This window comes from Hyperolius riggenbachi, chromosome 12 (assembly GCF_040937935.1).
Source record: "Hyperolius riggenbachi isolate aHypRig1 chromosome 12, aHypRig1.pri, whole genome shotgun sequence".
NCBI classification, from domain to species: Eukaryota; Metazoa; Chordata; class Amphibia; order Anura; family Hyperoliidae; genus Hyperolius; species Hyperolius riggenbachi.
Window position 1 is genome coordinate 189,162,230 of NC_090657.1, and position 18,215 is coordinate 189,180,444.

An 18,215-nucleotide genomic window follows, 5' to 3' on the forward strand; every position below is an offset into this window, starting at 1 on the left:
ACTTCTGCGATTCCCATCGATCGCGATCAGCGCTTGTATAAGCACTGTATTACAATCACTCAAGAATCGCAGCAAAATGCTGCAGGTAACGTTTGCAATTGCTAATAACAAAGTGCATGCGATTGGCGGCAATCGCAGCAGTGCGATCACTGGCATTGTTTCTATTGTGCTAGTGCTTTGGCGAATAGCGGGAATAACCCGCTAATCGCCCTAGTGAGAATGGGCCCTTAGCGCCCATTACCACTAGCAAAGTGATGCACGTGCGGCTACCTAGCTGCATTGCTTCACTTGATGCGATAGGACACGGATGCCGCCGTGCGAGAATCTGCAACATGCAGCAGATTTTTGGATCGCGCCGCACTATTCTGCATAACCAGCATGCAATGGAAACTTTCATTGCCATGCCTTGGTTGTAGTTCAGCTGCCACATTTTCTAATATAATGCTTGCGATTGTGTTTGTATTTTATTTGGAAAAGCATGCGTCATGCAGGAAAAAAAGTCTCATTGCTATACTATTTAAAATCCAATTCTATCAGAGAGGCACTTCTGCGTTGGTCGAATCTGCTGACCATCTGCCAGAGTAAAAAGGAAAGAAAGGTGGGCCACAATAAGTATAAAAATAAATCATTTATTTGGGGTACATAACACATAAGGCCCTCTTTCAGACGGTAGTCTGAACTGCACGTTTGCCGAGCAGTTCAGCCTCCTGTCTACCACCTGCCAGTGCAATTTAAATCGAAAACAAGATTGGATATGCCGGAAATGATCTATCGAACCATCCATCTGCCGAAAAGTTAATCAGGAACAACTTACTTTGAGAGATTATTTTGCTTGTAAATGTGCCGAAAGGTTATTTTTTTATCAAAAAGGTGATAAGTCATTTATGAGAAGTTTTGTGATTAAAGCCCAATGGAGGAGAACGTCACATTGCACAAGTTAAATGGCTTCCCCCAAAATTGCCCCTAGACTATAATACATACACTATACATATAGACAAGACTATGGCAGGGATTAGATTGTGAGCCCCTCTGAGGGACAGTTAAGCAACAACTCCATATACTCAGTAAAGCACTGTAAATAATACATTCTTCCTTTTCCCCAATTATGAAATACAGACAAGTACTTTTATCACTGTTTTATTTCAACAAATACATCTTTGTTAAACTTACATGTGTCTATATTTGTCTGTAGACACACTGGCAAAACGATGCTTGAATTCTTTCTTCATAGCCTCTGCACCGTTCTGATGTACAAGATCACGTATTTAAACGTAACTAGGGCAGGAAGTGGGACCCTTATCCTCAAAAGAGATCTTTGAAACATAAAGGGCATTTTCACACAGGCACGTTGCATTGGTTTGCAGCACACACCGTTTAGTGTACTGTAACTTGGTGCAAATCCAAGTCTATGTTCAGCCCACACATCAGTTCAGATGCGACCAGCATAGAGGTGCTGATTGGCCAGTAGGTACGCTGCCTGCATTACATCATGATAGCGCAAATGTAGTTTTTTTGGTTGCATTCTATGTAAGTTATAACACCACAAAGCGATGCCAGTGTGAAACTACCTAATTTATTTGGGAGTCCTTTATCTCATCAGTAGAATAAAGTAACATTTTTGTTTTCAGTACTTCATTATCCATACAGATATGTAAAACTGTAACTCCAAACCTACTAAAGTAAATCTGAAGTTTTTAAGATTAAAAACAAATACTTACCTAAGGAGAGGCAAGGCTCTGGCTCCTATGGAGCCTTCCTACTCCTCTCACGGTCCCCCTCGTTCCTGAGCTGGCTCCCAGTTAGCAGTCTTTGACCAATGGGTCAAAGACTGCACTCTGCCACTACGAGAGGCTTAGGAAGACTTCAGGAGCCTGAGTGCTCCCGAAGACAGGCCGATCCGTACTGCGCATGCACAAGCACGCTCTCTCATACATGCGCAGAAGGAGCCACCCATCTTAAACACTCAGGCTCCCGAATCATCCCACTGCAGATTTGAACAGGGGAGCCAGCGCTGGAACAAGGGGACCATAAGAGGAACGGAAGGGCTGAATAGAACCCACAGCCCATCCCCCCCACAGGTAAGTAGGTTTCTTTTATTTTAAGAAAACACTTCAGGTTTGCTTTAAGAAGACAATATTTTAGTTCTTTGGAAGGAAGGTGTAATTCATATACCAGGTTTCATCAAAACAAAAAGATGCTGCAAAGGCCATTTAAGCATTTCAATATTTCAGAGAAAGCTGCAAAAACAAATTCCATTTTCAGATTCCCCACAGCTTTGAATCAAGTCTGTGATCCCTTGTCAAGTCTACAAGTCATTTTTATACTATTTATTTTTGTTATGAGTGTATAAAATTATCTGGAACATATAAGAAATGACATTTCAAAAGAACAACGGTAAATAGGCTCAAAGGAAAGGGCGGTGATGATGAAGAAACCTGGTCTGAAAAAGTTCAATAAAAATGTAAAGTCCTTGGTGGTAAAAGTTGTTTTTCTCTCCCCACTTGTAAAGCTGGAATCCCAGGAATTTTCTTAGCTACGATCTTCAAACTGAGTCTTATTCTTTAAAAGGTAAGCGGCTAGATACTCGATTGGATTTGGAGGCCTGTATCAAAAGAAAAATAATAAGCTCAAAAGATATGCTTTAAATGTGAGCATCACACAGACAGTATTTTCAAAACCCATCTCAAGTATAAAATAAAATGCCCGTGGATTAATTGTATATTTATCGACATTGCTTTAACCACACTATTTAAAAGGACAAAAAAAAAAAAAAAAGCTATATGTGTCTGAAAGCAAACCTGTGAACGAAAAAAAAAAACCAAACCCACAAAACATGTGCAAAGCGCTTTTCTCCCGCAGGACCTAAAGTGCATATGCTGGTCTCAGATCATTACATAGTGATGTGTACAGGGGGAAAAGTTATGTGATCATAAATGTCAGACTAAACAGGTGGCTTTTCAGTTTTGACTTAAAGTGAACCAGAGACAAAGCACCCTCATGTATTTTACCATATTATCAGTGGGATCATTAGAGAAAACACCTACCCTGCTCTCGGTTTCATTCTTTACTGCTCAGCCTGCTTGTTTTCAGCCCTGATAAAATCCCTGACTGAGCATTCAGCCTGACTTTGCTCAGGAATCGTTGTAGCAGAGTGTCTTTTCTGATGTCTTTTCAAGCCCAAGCCTGCCCCCTTCTGGCTCTGCTATAATGACTCAGCTATAATGATTCCTGAGCAAAGCCAGACTGAATGCTCAGTCTGGGATTTTATCAGGACTGCTAACAAGCAGGCTGAGGAAGCAAAAATAAAACAGAGAGCAAGGTAGATGCTTTCTCTAATGTTCCCACTGATATATATGGTAAAATACATGAGGGTGCTTTGTCTCTGGTTCCCTTTAAATGTGTCCAGGGCTGGAGCTGTCTTGATAGTTTGGCAAGGCATTCCACAGGGCAGGGGCAGCATGGCAGAAAGCTCTGGCTCCAAAGGTTTTTAGTTGGACTCTGGAAATGGTCAAGTTATTGGATCTGAGGATGTGGAAGGTGTGACTCAGTTGCAAAAAAAAAATAAAAAAAATAAAATTCCAATTTTGAAAAGGATTCCACATTTTATGGGTAACCAGTGTTGTAAGCAAAGGATTAGCGTTATGTGGCTAGAGTGGGGTTGGCTTGTTAACAGTCTTGTGGCAGCATATTCTTTATTAGCTGCAAGCGGTGTAGGTCTTTATTTGGAAAGCCTGAATGGAGGGTATTGCAATAGTCCAGCCATGATGTGATGAAGGCATGAACTAGGGTTAGAAGATCCTACGAAGGAATGAGGTGTTTAATTTTTGCAATATTCCTTAGGTGAAAGAAGCAATATTTCACAACAGCTGAAATTGGATTCCTAAATTTGAATCCCCATCAATCAGTAAACCCAAGCTGCGCACAAAGTGTTGGAGCTCGTAAGGTCTGAGTTCTCTACCCTCAGTGGTGTTACTTAACCAAGTAGTGAGAAGATCCAGAGCCCTCCTAAATCCTCAAGCCTACCCTTGCTGCCCAGGACCCTCTTTTGGTAGAAGCACTTCTGTCCAAGTACGAGCTCCTCCATACTGGGTGTGTGAGTTTAAGCTGTGTGCATGTGCAGTAGAACAAAGGCAGCTTTGTTCTACTGAGGCTGGGCAGACTGTACTAACACATGCCCTGTACAGAGCAGCTTATGCTCGGATGGTGGCGCAGCCATGAGAACGCTTCCTGAATATCCCAAAACTATCCCAGCACTGGATTGGTTGGGTGCTGGAGGATGGAGAAAGCCACTGGATTATCTAGAACAGCCATGGGCAAACTACAGCTGGCAGACCAGATCCTGCCTGTCGATAGAGGGCCAGCTTCCGTTCCTCTCTAACTTTCCCTCCCGCAGTCCTTAGAAAAATACTGCAGAGCACATACAAGAAAAGTAACTCACCCAATCACACTCCAGTGGCGATCTCCATGGCAATGCTGGCATCATGTGACCTGCCGTCATTAAGTACCAGTGTGTCACATGATGCTGCCGTTGCTATGGAGATCACCCCTAGAAAGTGCGATTGGGTAAGTAATACCCAATCCTTCCCCACCATTCTTCTGGCAGGCTGTAGTAGCTTCTAAAGGAACACAACCCAATCCTAAGAAAGTTTGCCCACTCTGGATGTAGAAGCTTCCCACTACAGAGATAAGAATCCAGTTTTTAAACTTCTGTTTGCTTCAGGCAGGCTTTAAAAAGTGATCCTGAAATAGGGTAAGAAATAAAAAGTATGAGGCTGCCTTCTAAACCAATATTGGTTGCTCTTGGGTAACTGCTTCACTTTACAATTGGCGCTGTAGGTCCAATCTTTGCAAGTCAGTTGTATTAACTGTATCCAGCACAGTAAAGGCAAAATGTAAATACGGAGTTAAAGTTGCCATTTAGTAGTGAAGCATACCTTTCCTTTGCCAGCACAGATAGGCCTTGTAGAAGTATGGGAACCACAGTCTGGTCTAGATAGGCTCGTGTGGGCAGCGCCTGCAGATCCACCTTCTGCTTGGACACCTTCTCTGTGCTCGCCTTCTCATTCTCCACTATCCTCTGCAAGGAAGAAATCATTTACCATTCTATTACAACAATTCACATCTCTCAACTGGAACAAGAAATGACTTCAACCAGAAACAAGAAAAAAGGTAAACAAATACCACCCCCCCCCCCCCCCCCTCCCCGAAGGGAAAAAAAAAAAAAAAAAAAAGAAAACAAAACCACCTTCAAGAGTACCCGAGGCGGATTGCAAAATTGTAAATGGATTATAGGACACCGAGGCATGTTCTCTGCCCAATGACATGCCTGTGTCCTTTTGGTGCCACTGCCAGTCCCCCCTGGGCTCTGCAGACCCCCCCCCCCCCCTCAAAAAAAACTAGCGACATTCCGTTGCTAGTTTCCTTTCCCCCCTTCCAGCCATCAACCACCTCGCACCCAGCCTCCTGTAGCATACTCCAATTGGCATCTACGCTACGACCCTGGAAGTAATTCCGGGTCACGGCCATCTTCGATTTCCTCTGCCGGTGACCGGAGGTAACACCGGCTGCGGAGAATGGATGGGGCCACAGAGAGTGGCGTAGATTGATCTGGGAGGCACAGAGGAGCATGAATTTTGTTTTTGTTTTTTAGCCACACTTCTGCTGCTTATCAAAAAGGTCACACACAAAAACCCATTAAGCTTTTAGTTCGGTAGTTTTAGGCCCCTTTTACACTAGACCATTTTCATTGCGTTGCCCTTTCTGCACGCATGGTAATGCAATGAAAGTCTATGGGGCCTAGCAAATATACCCCGTTGCATTGCGCCAGAATTGCCCCCATTCCCTGCTGATCCATCGCAGTCAACTGCACGTTATTGTTGGACTTCCTCAGCAACAAATTTAAAACATGCTAGTGGTGTGCGCATGCGTGAGACGCCGCAAGTACAACGGGGAACCCGGGAATCCCAGTGATGTACTTACTGTCCAGTGTTCCTTCCCTGGAACACTCTCCCTCAAAACATCCGCCGCTCACCCACACTTACTCTTTTTAGGCGCAATCTGACAACTCACCTCACCAGGGAAGCATACTCTCCTACCTAGGACACTTCGCCCACTGACCACCATTTCTATTACCTCATACACAGCTTCCATCTACCTACTGTCCTATTTCTTATACCTTGGACTAAAGTCTTTTGGCCAGGGCTCTCTTCCCCTTTTATCTCACAATGCTGTGTAATGAGCGTACATGCCAGATTTTTCGGACTATAAGACGCACCTAAGTTTAGAGGACAAAAACCAGGGGAAAAAAAAAAAATATATACTAAACCTGGTGCGGCTATGGTGCAGGGGTGTCTTATAGATGTTCACCCCCCAATCTCCTCCTGTCCCCCATGGTGTCCTCCTGTTGTCCCTCTTTATGTTCTCCTCCTGTCCTCTGTGTCCCCTCCTCTCCCCCTCTGTGTCTGCCTCCTGCCATCCTCTGTGTCTGCCTCATGTCCACCCTGTGTTTGTCACCTGTCCCTCAATGTGTCTGGCTCCTGTCCCCGTGTCTGTCACCTGTCTGCCTCCTGTCCTTGTGTCTGTTGCCTGTCCCCCTGTGTTTGTCACCTGTCCCCCTCAGTGTCTGGTTCCTGTCCATCTGGGTCTGTCACCTGTCCCCCTCCTGTCCATCTATGTTTGCACCCTGTCCATCTGTGGCTGTGTCCTGTCCCCTTCTTTGTCTGGCTCCAGGTGGCCCCCGCTCCGTATTTGGCTCCCGACCCCTCCATGTCACTGTGTCCTGCAATCAGCGGCAGCCGCTATCACTCACCTCATCCAAAGAGTGCCTGCAGCAATAAGCTGCTGTTTCCTCCTTGTCCCCGATGTCTTCATCACCACCGCAATGCAATTAGAAATCGAAGGTGGTAGCCGCAGGCATCCTCACCTCATCCAGTGAGCCTGCGGCGATCGGCTGCTTCAGCCTCACTCACTCACTCTTTCTCTTTAGGGCTGGTTGCGTCTGACCAGGAAGTGCTGATGCGTGAGTGAGGCTGAAGCAGCCGATCGCCGCAGGCTCACTGATTTCTAAGTGTGGTGGTGATGAAGACATTGGGGACCCGGAGAAGACCAGCTACAAGGAGGAAACAGCAGCTGATCGCCGCAGGCACTCTTTGGTTGAGGTGAGTGACAGTGGCTGCCGCTGATTCCTTCCTACAGGCTGACTGCAGGACAGTGAATACAGGGAATCTCAGACGTTGAATCGGGTCCGCGGTTCCAATCGGCGGGCAATGGTAGTTCAGGGATTTCCTGTATTTGGGCTATAAGAGGCAGGGACTTTTTGTTCTCACTTTTGGGGGAGAAAAAGTGCGTCTTATAGTCCGGAAAATACGGTACCTACCAGCCCTGTGTAAAAATCTGTAGTTGATTTGTTCACTGCACCAGCCGTAATCCACCATTGTCTAGTATTAACTGTTGTATTGTTTATTTTGTATTGTTGTACCCACAAAAGATGCTGGCTATATATAAAACAACAACAATTCTCCAATACTTGCAGTTTACAACCGACACGCTGCATTTTAAACTATAAACAGAGCAGAACTAGTGACCCTTTGAACTCCTCTGCAGTAAAATCTTATCTGAAGTTGCCTTTCATTGTTTTTTTTTTATGTATAAGTGCTTCAGAAAATAGCCTCTGGGTCCTATAGAGCCTTCCCGTTCTCACTCTCCTGCAGGCTTCACCATTCAAAACTCTCGCAGCGAAGGAAGTCTTTGGAAGCGCTCAGACTCCTGAAGATGAGCAGCTTTGTACTGCACACGTGAGTGAGGGCTCTCGCACGTGCACTGTATGGAGCGGCCTGTTTTTAGAAGCCAATCACTTCTGAAGACTCCCGAAGCCCACTCAACGTGGAAGAGAGCAGTCTCCGACCAATCAGTGACTGATAATGGTGGAACCTGCGGGAGAATACGGGGGCCGCAAGGAGACAGGGAAGGCTCTATAGGGCTTTCCCTCTTAGGCGAGTAGGTTTTTTATTTTTTTTTTCACTTCAGACTCCCTTTAGGCCTCCTTTCCACGAACTGTTGAGCTGTGTGCTCAGCAAGCAGTTACCAGGCAGCAGTGAGCAGTTGAGAGCGTTTGAGAGGCATATCAGCGGTCCATGGAAAGGAGGCCTTAAACAAGTGTGTGGGTCAAACCAATTAACTTTAAGACAAACAGAAAACTGGTAAGATCTAAAAGAGCCTCCAGAAACACATCTTCATGCTTCAAGGCAGCTTCTGGTTTTTGTACCTCAACATTCTCGGAAAGCCCAAATTCAGAGCGGGTGGTTTCCGTAACCTGCAAGGTAAAATGACAGTTAGTGGCCTGAACACTGCAACACTCCCCTCTGCCGCACGCACAGCCGGGCCCCCCTCTGCCGTGTACACACACACACACCCCTCTGTCGCACCCACAGTTACACAAACATCTCTGCCGTACCCACAACCACACACACGCCACACTCCCCTCTGCCGCACGCACAGTTACACACACACACACACCTCTGCCGTGCACGCACAATTACACACGCACAATTACACACACACACCTCTGCCGTGCACGCAGTTACACACACACACACACACACACACACACACACACACACACACACACACACACACACACACACACACACACACACACACACACACACACACACACACACACACACACACACACACACACACACACACACACACACACACACACACACACACCCCTCTGCCGCGCTCCCTTCTGCCGCACGTACAGCCACACTCCCCTTTGCCGCACGCACAGCCACACTCCCTTCTGCCGTACAGACACACACACACGCACAGCCGCGCTCCCCCCCTGCCCTACACACACACACAGCCGCGCTCCCCCCTGCCCTACACACACAGCCGCGCTCCCCCCCTGCCCTACACACACAGCCGCGCTCCCCCCCTGCCCTACACACACAGCCGCGCTCCCCCCCCTGCCCTACACACACAGCCGCGCTCCCCCCCCTGCCCTACACACACAGCCGCGCTCCCCCCCCTGCCCTACACACACAGCCGCGCTCCCCCCCCTGCCCTACACACACACAGCCGCGCTTCCCCCCCCCCCCCTGCCCTACACACACACAGCCGCGCTCCCCCCCCCTGCCCTACACACACACAGCCACGCTCCCCCCCCTGCCCTACACACACAGCCGCGCTCCCCCCTACACACACAGCCGCGCTCCCCCCCTGCCCTACACACACAGCCGCGCTCCCCCCCCTGCCCTACACACACAGCTACTTACTTGGCTTTGTCCAACCTCTGCGCTCTGCTCGCCCTCCATTACTCCTCAGTGAGGCAGAACACACCTACAATACACAAACACCAAACCATCAGACTATTAAAAGCTCACCGGAACTGGCAGGGTAATGGATCGGGAAATTAGCACCAAACGTTATGCACACATTGCATTGCGTACAGTGAAGCATGCACTCAATGAAAGGTATGCTTCACTGTTTAACTGTTAAAGTGGACATTTTGCAGTAATGCAGTACCACGATGCCACGTGCCATTAGACTGCTCTCACTGCATTGTGAACTTCGCTGTAGGTGGTGCATTGCAGTGCGGCAAGCAATGCTACAAAACAGCAGTTATACTGCACAACTGTTAACGTAGCCTCAAAGGGAATGTAGTCATGATCTGCATTATTCGTGATTACTACAAATGGTGGCGTTAACCAGGGCTGTGGAGTCGGGACAATTTTGGGCACCCGGAGTTGGAGTCGTGGATTTCATTAACTGAGGAGTCTGAGTCAGGAGTCGGATGATTTTTGTACAAAATCCACTGCCCTGTTACGTATTAGACTAAGGAGTCGGAGGCGGAGTCTGAGCCATTTTGGGTACCCGGAGTCGGAGTTGTGGTTTCATAAACCGAAGAGTCGGAGTTGGAAGATTTTTGTATAGACACTCCACAGCCCTGGTGTTAACCACCCATTGTAATGGAACATTCACAGCGACGCGTTAGCAGCGAGGTGGAATTCATCAGAACAACGAGGCATACTGTGCAGCATTGGACAATGTGCATGTTTATGGTTGCAGTGAAGCATACTTTTCATTAACTGTATGCTTCACTGCATGTGTCACATTACATGCATAACGCACAATGCAACGTTTCCCCTCTGTGACAATTCTATCTTTACAGGACGGGCAATGCAGCACCCCAGTGTTTAGCCTAATGCCTAGTACACACAATTTTCCATCATATTGCTGGTCAAACCAATTATTTCCCACATGTCCGATCTGATTTCAAATTAAATTTTCTGATCGATCTTGTATAGAGGTGATTGGGGACTCGACCAGAAATAATGCAATTTTCCATCAAATTGATGATGAAATCCATTGTGTGTACTAGCAGTGTTCTCTTCAGAAATTTTTTCCAGCCGGGTGGCATGAAATAGTAGCCGGGTGGGGCGAGATGAGAGAATGCAGGGCCAGTGCTTCTTTGTGCAACTCTGCTTACAGTATAGGAGGAGATAAGCCGTTGACAGCCGGGTGGTCACCAAAACTAGCCGGGTGGAGCACCCGGCTAAAAGAGCCTGGGGAGAACCCTGTACTAGGCATACAGCCTGGTACACTGCCATGTAGCATTAGAGCTTTCCTACACTATCTGTTGATAGTATTCAAAGTCTGCTGGCCCTCATACTACAAGGAGGTGGTAAAACTGACTTGTAATTGGCCAATCAAAATTCAATGCGTGTACACACCCAAGGGTGCTCACTAATGATGCAATCTTGATTAATAAGAGGGACAACCTAAAAATATCCAATATATATTCACTCAATTTGCCTTTCTGCTAGATAGATTTGGTAAGATTGTACAATCAAGATTGCATCATTAGTGGGCACCTTAGTGCCTGGAACACACAATGCAATTTTACCATCAAATCAACAGGTCGATCAATTTCTGGCATATCTGATGTACTCCTTATATTGAGAAAGGGATCAATTTTGCACAGTACTGATCTGAAAAGCCATCCCTTTCTTGATCAGACATGCTGGAAATTATTCATTGTTGATCTGAGAGGAAAATTGCATTGCTCGTCTCAGCTTTAATGCTCGGTACAAACGATACAATTTTCTGACATGTTTACTGTCAGATCGATTATTTCCAGCATGTCCAATCTGATTTCTGATCAATTTTCCAAATTTTTTTATAGAAGTAAATGGGAAAAAAAAAATAGATCCAAAAATCAATCGGAAATCAGCCCAGAAGTGTTGGTAATAATCGATTTGACAGTGAATCAGTCAGAAAATTACATCCTGTGTACCGAACATAAGAGCCCGTTTCCACTAGGGATGATTGTGTCCAATTTCAGGCATGAACACAGATCTGCTTCTGAATTTGTGTGCGTGAAAAAATTCTAAGCACTGCTTCAAAATAGCGTGCATTGCTCGGCCACAGCGATTCAGGTGGGTAATGATGGCACAAGTGCCAGCATCTGTCTCGGAGGCTGAGTTGGTGGAAACAGGCCCTAATGCTAGGTACACACTATGAGATTTTCGGGCAGATTTATTGTCAGATCGATTATTTTCAACATGTCCGATCTGATTTCCAATCGAGGTGAATGGAAAACAGTCAGAAATCAATCAGAAAATGATCAGAAATCAAATACGACATGTTGCAAATAATCAGACAGTAAATATGCCAGAAAATCTCATAGTGTGTATCTAGCATAAAACCTGGTACACACCATGCAATTTCCCAGACATTTCCGACAGGTCTGATCTGATCTGTCAGAAATTATCTATCGACCCATCTGCGTACATTTGAAATCGGCGCCGGTAGACTTGGGCGCAGGATACAGCGGTATATGGCTGATCCTGCTTCTGCACAAGTCCGGGCCGATTTAATTACTATTCCCCCTCCAGGCCGACATGGATAGTGGGGGAATGAAATAATTCGGCTTCCAGCGATTGCTGGAGGCCGAATTATTATGTTTTTAAGCAACTTCGGCTCTGTCTTCTGACGGAGCCGACGTTACTCACTGAGCGCTTCAATAGGAATGATTCCTATTGAAGTCTATGGAGGCGCCGGCTGCGCCCAAATCTAGCAGCGCTGAAAAGCACTGCTCCGACCCATCTATCTATCTAGGCATAAGACTGTGGTATATTGACTGGCTGTATTGACGAATAAACTCCCTACACATGCTAGAGGAAACTTGCCCAAGGTGGCCAATAATGACCACCTCAGCCGAGAATCCAACATGTGTACAGCAGCCCCCAACCCCTCTCACCCACTTGGCCAGCAATCCAGCCCCTTTCCCCATAGGAACAGAGCACATTGCTAGCCCACAGGCTAGCAACACATCCATACAGCTTCAGTTCTGCAATGTCATCTGAGGAATCTAAGGCTCAACACACACCATACAATCTAGGTTGTTCAATCTTACCACTTTCATGTAGTATAAGAGCTTTTACAATCAATCATCCAAGGTATTTTCAATCTGTTGGCCCTTATACTACATAGATTTGGTAAATCTGTACAACCAAGATTGTATGGTGTGTGTTGAGCTTAACACTGATCCATGCTGGGCAACATGCATCTACTAGACCACCTCACTGTATAATGTGCTGTGGAAGATGCAGGGGCATATCTGGGCAATATAGAGCCTATGGCAGACAGTGAAATTGTGCCCCCTCCCCTCCCTCAGTCAGAGCCCCCTTCCCTTCTAAACACAGCATCCTTTCTCACATACGTGTTATGGTTGAATGTGGTTTTAGGCTTGGATTATTGCTGGAGTTACTTTTTTTGGGAAATATCTCTTCTTATTGCTTTTCTATACTAATGTCTGAGTGACCAGGAGTCACAGGGACAGGCATGGTGGCACAGTACAGGGTCAATCATGGGGCACAGCACAGAAACAGGCATGGCACAAGCCATGCCAGTACTCCACTAGATACGCCTCTGGGAAGATGCCAACAGGTTATAAATCCAAAGTAATAATACAGAATATTATCTCAGGTCTGCTCACTCCATAGGACTTATCATAGTCCAATAAGACTCATTTGTGTAGCGCATGAGTGAATAAATAACAATAGCGAAGAGAGCAATGCACAGAGCAGCAGGTCCCCTAGCGGAGAGGATAACTGCACAGAGAATGGAGGAGAGGATGAATGCACAGAGAATGGAGAGGATAACTGCATAGAGAATGGAGGAGAGGATGAATGCACAGAGAATGGAGGAGAGGATGAATGCACAGAGAATGGAGGAGAGGATGAATGCACAGAGAATGGAGAGGATGAGTGCATAGAGACTGGAAGAGATGAATGGTAGGGTTAGATGCAGAATGGAGGGACTGGATACACCGAGGGACTTACAAGGAACACGAGGCCAATGAGTGCTCCCGGCAGACACCTAAGCCAGCCTGTGTTTATAGCGACAGCGTCTCCAGCTCGAGGACGCGCCAGCCGGAAGTGACGCGCTCAGCTGAGACGGAAGTGCCGTGCAGTGAGGGCGGAAGCGGAGCAGTGCTGGCAAGACTTCGCAGTGACGGGGGGCGGAAGTGTGGCACTATGCACTTGTGTTCTTATAATTTGTAATAAGAACAGAGCGGCTTCCCTTATAAATAAACGCCCCAAACAGAGATAGTCAATGAGATGCTAATCATTACAAATGTATGCAAATATATGCAGCTTATACTAATGTAGAGCAGCAGTGTCTGGCTATATTTATCGGAATCATCAATCGTGTAGTGCTACCCCATACTACTTACCCAGGGATTCCTCCAGCCGCTATGTCCCTCGCTGCATCTCCGGTCTCAGCCGCTGGCTCCCGGTCCCTGACGGTGCCTTACCAAGCGTCCTGTACTGCGCAGTACACCCTGGACCGCATGGAAGTGACCGACAGCGGCGCTCGCGCGGTAGTGAACGACCTGGAGATCGTCCTGCGCACCGTCGGGGACGTAGCATTGCTTTTCGGCGCTGCTAGATTTGGGTGCAGCCATAGATTATAATAGGAATCAGTCTATAGCGGCGCCGTCAGAAGAGACAGAGCCGAGGTTGCTTAAAAAAAATCACAATAGTTCGGCCTCCAGCAATAGCTGGAAGCCGAATTATTTCATTCCCTACCATCCATGGCGGCCTGGAGGGGGAATAGGAATTAAAACGGCCCAGACTTGTGCAGAAGCAGGATCAGCCATATACCAGCTGTATCCTGCGCCCAAGTCTACCGGCGCCGATTTCAAATGTACTCGTCAGGGACCGTGAAACAGCGGCTGAGAGCGGAAATGCAACGAGGGACATAGCGGCTGCCAGGGGCTGGAGGAAGCCCCGGGTAAGTACCGTAGTACTAGTAATAGTAGCAGTATTTGATAACTCTTTTAAGCCTGGTACACACTGTTATTACTATTATTGATTTTAGGGAGTGTTTAAGGTTACAAAGGTTGGATAGTGACAGATATGTGAAAGAGCATTCCAGGGGAGGGGTGAAGCATGTGAGAAGTCTTATATACACGAATGCGAGGAGGTAATTCTAGACTTAGGCCTGTGCAGGCTGTGCAGACGCACAGAGGCCCCATGTCCTCTAGAGCCCATGCAGCTGCACCACAGTTAGGGCCTGATTATCCTCTAGTCCCTCCTCCATGTATGTCTCTTTGTAACTCATGAGGAACAGTGATAGTTGCTTGTGGCCCAGTCATACACAAGTATAAAATGTGTGCTACGTTAACACTGTGCCTACAGAATGTAACCAAGGTTCATGAACTTTTATGTTATTAACAGTATATGGATCCAACTATGATTTGTTATGACAGCACCCACTCACATGGGGCCCCCTTTATATACTCTGCTGACTTTGTCCGCCACTGGGTTGGTATATGGAAACTAGTGAGGAGATGTACAGAGGAGAGAGACTGTGGAGAGCTTTGTAGGTTAGGGATGCAAATACTTCTGACTTCATGCAAATTTATTTAAATTTGTATGCAAATATATGCAGCTTGAAAATGGACTAATCAAGTACCACCCAAGTTTAAAATGATTGGTCCAATTTCAAGCTGCATATATTTGCTTAAAAATGTACATACATTTGCATTACCTTTGAAGTATTTGCATATCCCTGGTCACCCCTAGTAAAAAAGTTTGAACTAGATTCTGTAGTTAATTGGTAGCCAATGAAGAGCTTGGCAGAGAGGAGCAGCACACAATGCAATTTTACCATCAGATCAACAGGAAATTTCCTGTCGAATAATTTCCAACATGTTCGATGTGCTTCCAATTGAGAATGGTAGGCCTGGAGTTACATCACAGGATCCTATAGGCACAGATGTTCTGGCACCCTAGATTTAGCCCTCAAGGACGGAGCAGTACTTTTCGGCGCAGGTAGATTTGGGCGCAGCCGGCATAGACTGTAATAGGAATTACAGCTATAGTGGCGCTCAGTAACCTCAGTGCCGTCAGAATACGTATCCTGCACCCAAGTCTACCGGCGCCAATTTCAAATGTATGCCTCAAGGAACCTATAAACACCCGCCAAACCGCATCGCAAGTGTGCTAGCTGGCCCAGCTGTCACTTCTCTTAGTTAATGATAAAATTAGCAAGTCTTAGGCCCGGTTCACATTAGCGTTCCGGGTCTGGCTTCCCCGGACCCGGAACGCTCCGTACACAGTGGATGGTGAATGGATACATTGTTAATCAATGTATCCATTCACACTTGTGCGACATCCGGATCCGATTCGGGAAAGCAGCTCCGAGACAATCCGGCTTTTTTTCCAACATGCTCTATTTTTCAGTCCGTCCTGGTGCGGCTGCGGACCCGGGCCGGATCCTGACCTGAACATGCGGCCATGCTGTGCAATGAGAAACGGATGTTTCTCATCACACTGGCAATGGGACCGGATGCTTCCAGCACCGGTTCTATGCCACTTGGGGGGGGGCCCGGACTACACGCCGGTATCCCCCATGCTTGCGGTGCCTTTCTGGCACTGCAATGTATCTAGTTCCGGCTACTTTATTGTAGCCGGAAATGATACATTTCGGATCCGCAACTGGTGGCAACTTGTGGCCACCGCAGAGACCCATATGGTCTGTTTGCGACCCCCGGACACTTGCAGACTCGAACCGCAAGTGTGAATGGGGCCTAAATGATCTATGTATGTACAATTTTAGGAGGACACTTGTATATACAGAATGGAAATTGTAGTGGTGTCAGGATCTACCTAAGGGGCACCCCTGAAGTAGCTAGAGGTGCCCCCAAGTAGTAAGCAACTAGAAGTGCCCCCAACTGAATGGAGATCTGGTCATGGAATGCGGAGACCCGGGTGAGTAACCTCTCATTTACACTCTGCTCAGGACTCTGCATAAGTAAGACAGGAGTGAGGCACTTAGGGAGGGGAGTGAGCCGCCTTTCCATCATCAGGCGCCTGTAGGCAAGTGCCTACGATGCCTTATGGAAAGTGAGTGAGGGCGAGAAAGGGATCAATTCTGAGATCTGGACTGCACCAAATGTATCCCTTTCAAGATCACACATGTTGTAAAATATCAGACAAGAAACTTCTCTTTGATCCGACTGGGAAATTGCAGGCCTCAGTCTGTTTCCAAGGTGCATTTACATTTACATCAACTGGGAATTATTAGCATGTTCTCGGCTATCCCTACTAATATTGGCGTCATTTGCACCAGATCCCTCTCATCTTTCCATATTTCTCTTGCCATTCATTCATATAAGGTCTCTATACAAGTACTATAAAACTACTGCATGTGTCTACATTTTACATGCAGACAATACATTGTTATATTGCTTATATTGAAATACAATGTGTTTTCTGGAATACATTGTGACCATTGCAGCATTTGTGCAGGAGTGACTTTATTTATGGTCCCCAGAACTGGAGGTGGTGCTTATGCAGGGCCGAGGCATAGGCTGGAGAGGCTCCAGCCTCAGGGCACAGTGTAGGAGGGGGCGCAGAATTCATTCAGCTGTCATTCCCAATTGTGTTTGAAGCAGAAAGAAATAAGAAAAGAGGATACATAGCAGTGACTGCAAGCCAGATAACTAGATATTAAGGTGTTGGGGAGGTTGTGGGCCCTGTGGCCCTCTTAGTCTAATAGCAATCAGTGTGTGACGGCGCGGGTGGCAGGGATGGAGGGGCGCACTTTGGTGTCTCAGCCTTGGGTGCTGGAGGACCTTGTCCCGCCTCTGTGCTTATGTGTGGTGTTTCATGTGTGTAAAGTCTTACCACATGATGAGTAGACCATAATGCAATATATTACACGTTGCATCGTGCAATAAGACCAGGGTCGGTTCTAGACTTTTTGCTGCCTTAGACAAACTTGTGAGGCTGTCCCCCCATTCCCTGCAGCTTGCCCCCAGCGGCTGCCCGCTCCCGTTACCTTATGAGCTGGCTAGCCGCTCCCTTCATTAGGCCTCTCCTCTATGCATGTGTAGTGTCAGGAAGCAAGAGATCGGCTCCCTGTAGCAGTGATATATATCGCTGTTACCATGGGAACTGCTGCTCTGCTTCCTGACTCTACACAGCAGCTGGGAGACATGCTGGTGTGAGAGACTTGTGAGACATCACATGCACAGAGGAGAGGAGGCCGGCAGGGACTGATAAAGGAAGTGGCTGCCAGCTCATAAGGTAACAGGAGGTGGCGGCCACGGGGGGAGGGCAGGCAGAAATGCGGTTCCAGGGCCCATGCCGCCTGACGCAATTGCGTCACTTGGCGTCATAGGCCAACTGCCCTTGGGTGAGACTCTACGCAAGTTATTCTGCTTACCGCTGTTTAGTAAATATATATTTATTACCGAGAACCCAAGGCGGGTATTTTGAATCTTAAGAGAACACAGAGACATGTTCTGTGCATAATCACATGCCTCTGTGTCTCGCTATTGCCAACTCTAGTCCCGCCCAGGGTCTGCTGTGCCCCACTGAAAAAAGCACCAGGATAGTGTTCCTATGCCCATTTGTTCCTGCGCTGGGACCCTTTTCACAAGGGTCTCAGCGCAGGAACAACATTAAAGGACAGCTGAATTTAGAAGAATATGGAGGCTGCCAGATTTCCTTTTAAACAATAACAGTTGCCTGGCAGCCCCGCTGGTCTATTTGGCTGCAGTTGTGTTAATAACACCAGAAACGAGCATGCAGCTAATCTTGTCAGATCTGACAATAATGTCCAGACACACCTGATATGATGCATGCTTGTTCAGGGTCTATGGCTAAAAGTATTAGAGGCAGATGATCAGCAAG

General features: G+C 46.9%; 1 protein-coding gene across 2 annotated transcripts; it reads right to left on the minus strand.

Annotated features, from left to right (window-relative positions):
• Positions 1 to 1,121: 1,121 nt before the first annotated feature.
• Positions 1,122 to 17,432, minus strand: DPY30 (dpy-30 histone methyltransferase complex regulatory subunit). 2 transcript variants are annotated; one of them, XM_068263842.1, is made up of 5 exons: positions 17,359 to 17,432; positions 9,279 to 9,342; positions 8,264 to 8,311; positions 4,935 to 5,077; positions 1,122 to 2,602 (listed from the first exon to the last, which is right to left on the minus strand). In XM_068263842.1, the coding sequence occupies exons 2-5, from the start codon at positions 9,315 to 9,317 to the stop codon at positions 2,530 to 2,532; spliced, it is 303 nt and encodes a 100-aa protein (XP_068119943.1). In that variant the 5' UTR covers positions 9,318 to 9,342; positions 17,359 to 17,432; the 3' UTR covers positions 1,122 to 2,529. The 2 variants fall into 2 exon arrangements, with proteins under 2 accessions (XP_068119943.1, XP_068119942.1); XM_068263841.1 differs by lacking the exon at positions 17,359 to 17,432 and adding an exon at positions 13,350 to 13,456.
• Positions 17,433 to 18,215: the final 783 nt, after the last annotated feature.

What these genes read in the sequence shown, in the direction of transcription:
- DPY30 (XM_068263842.1), bottom strand. Translation starts at nt 9,317, where the DNA reads ATGGAGGGCGAGCAGAGCGCAGAGGTTGGACAAAGCCAA. An exon ending in CAGAGGTTGGACAAAGCCAA is followed by an intron (nt 8,312 to 9,278) that starts GTAAGTAGCTGT and finishes TTTACCTTGCAG; the next exon opens with GTTACGGAAACCACCCGCTC. An exon ending in TCTGTGCTGGCAAAGGAAAG is followed by an intron (nt 2,603 to 4,934) that starts GTATGCTTCACT and finishes CTTTTGATACAG; the next exon opens with GCCTCCAAATCCAATCGAGT.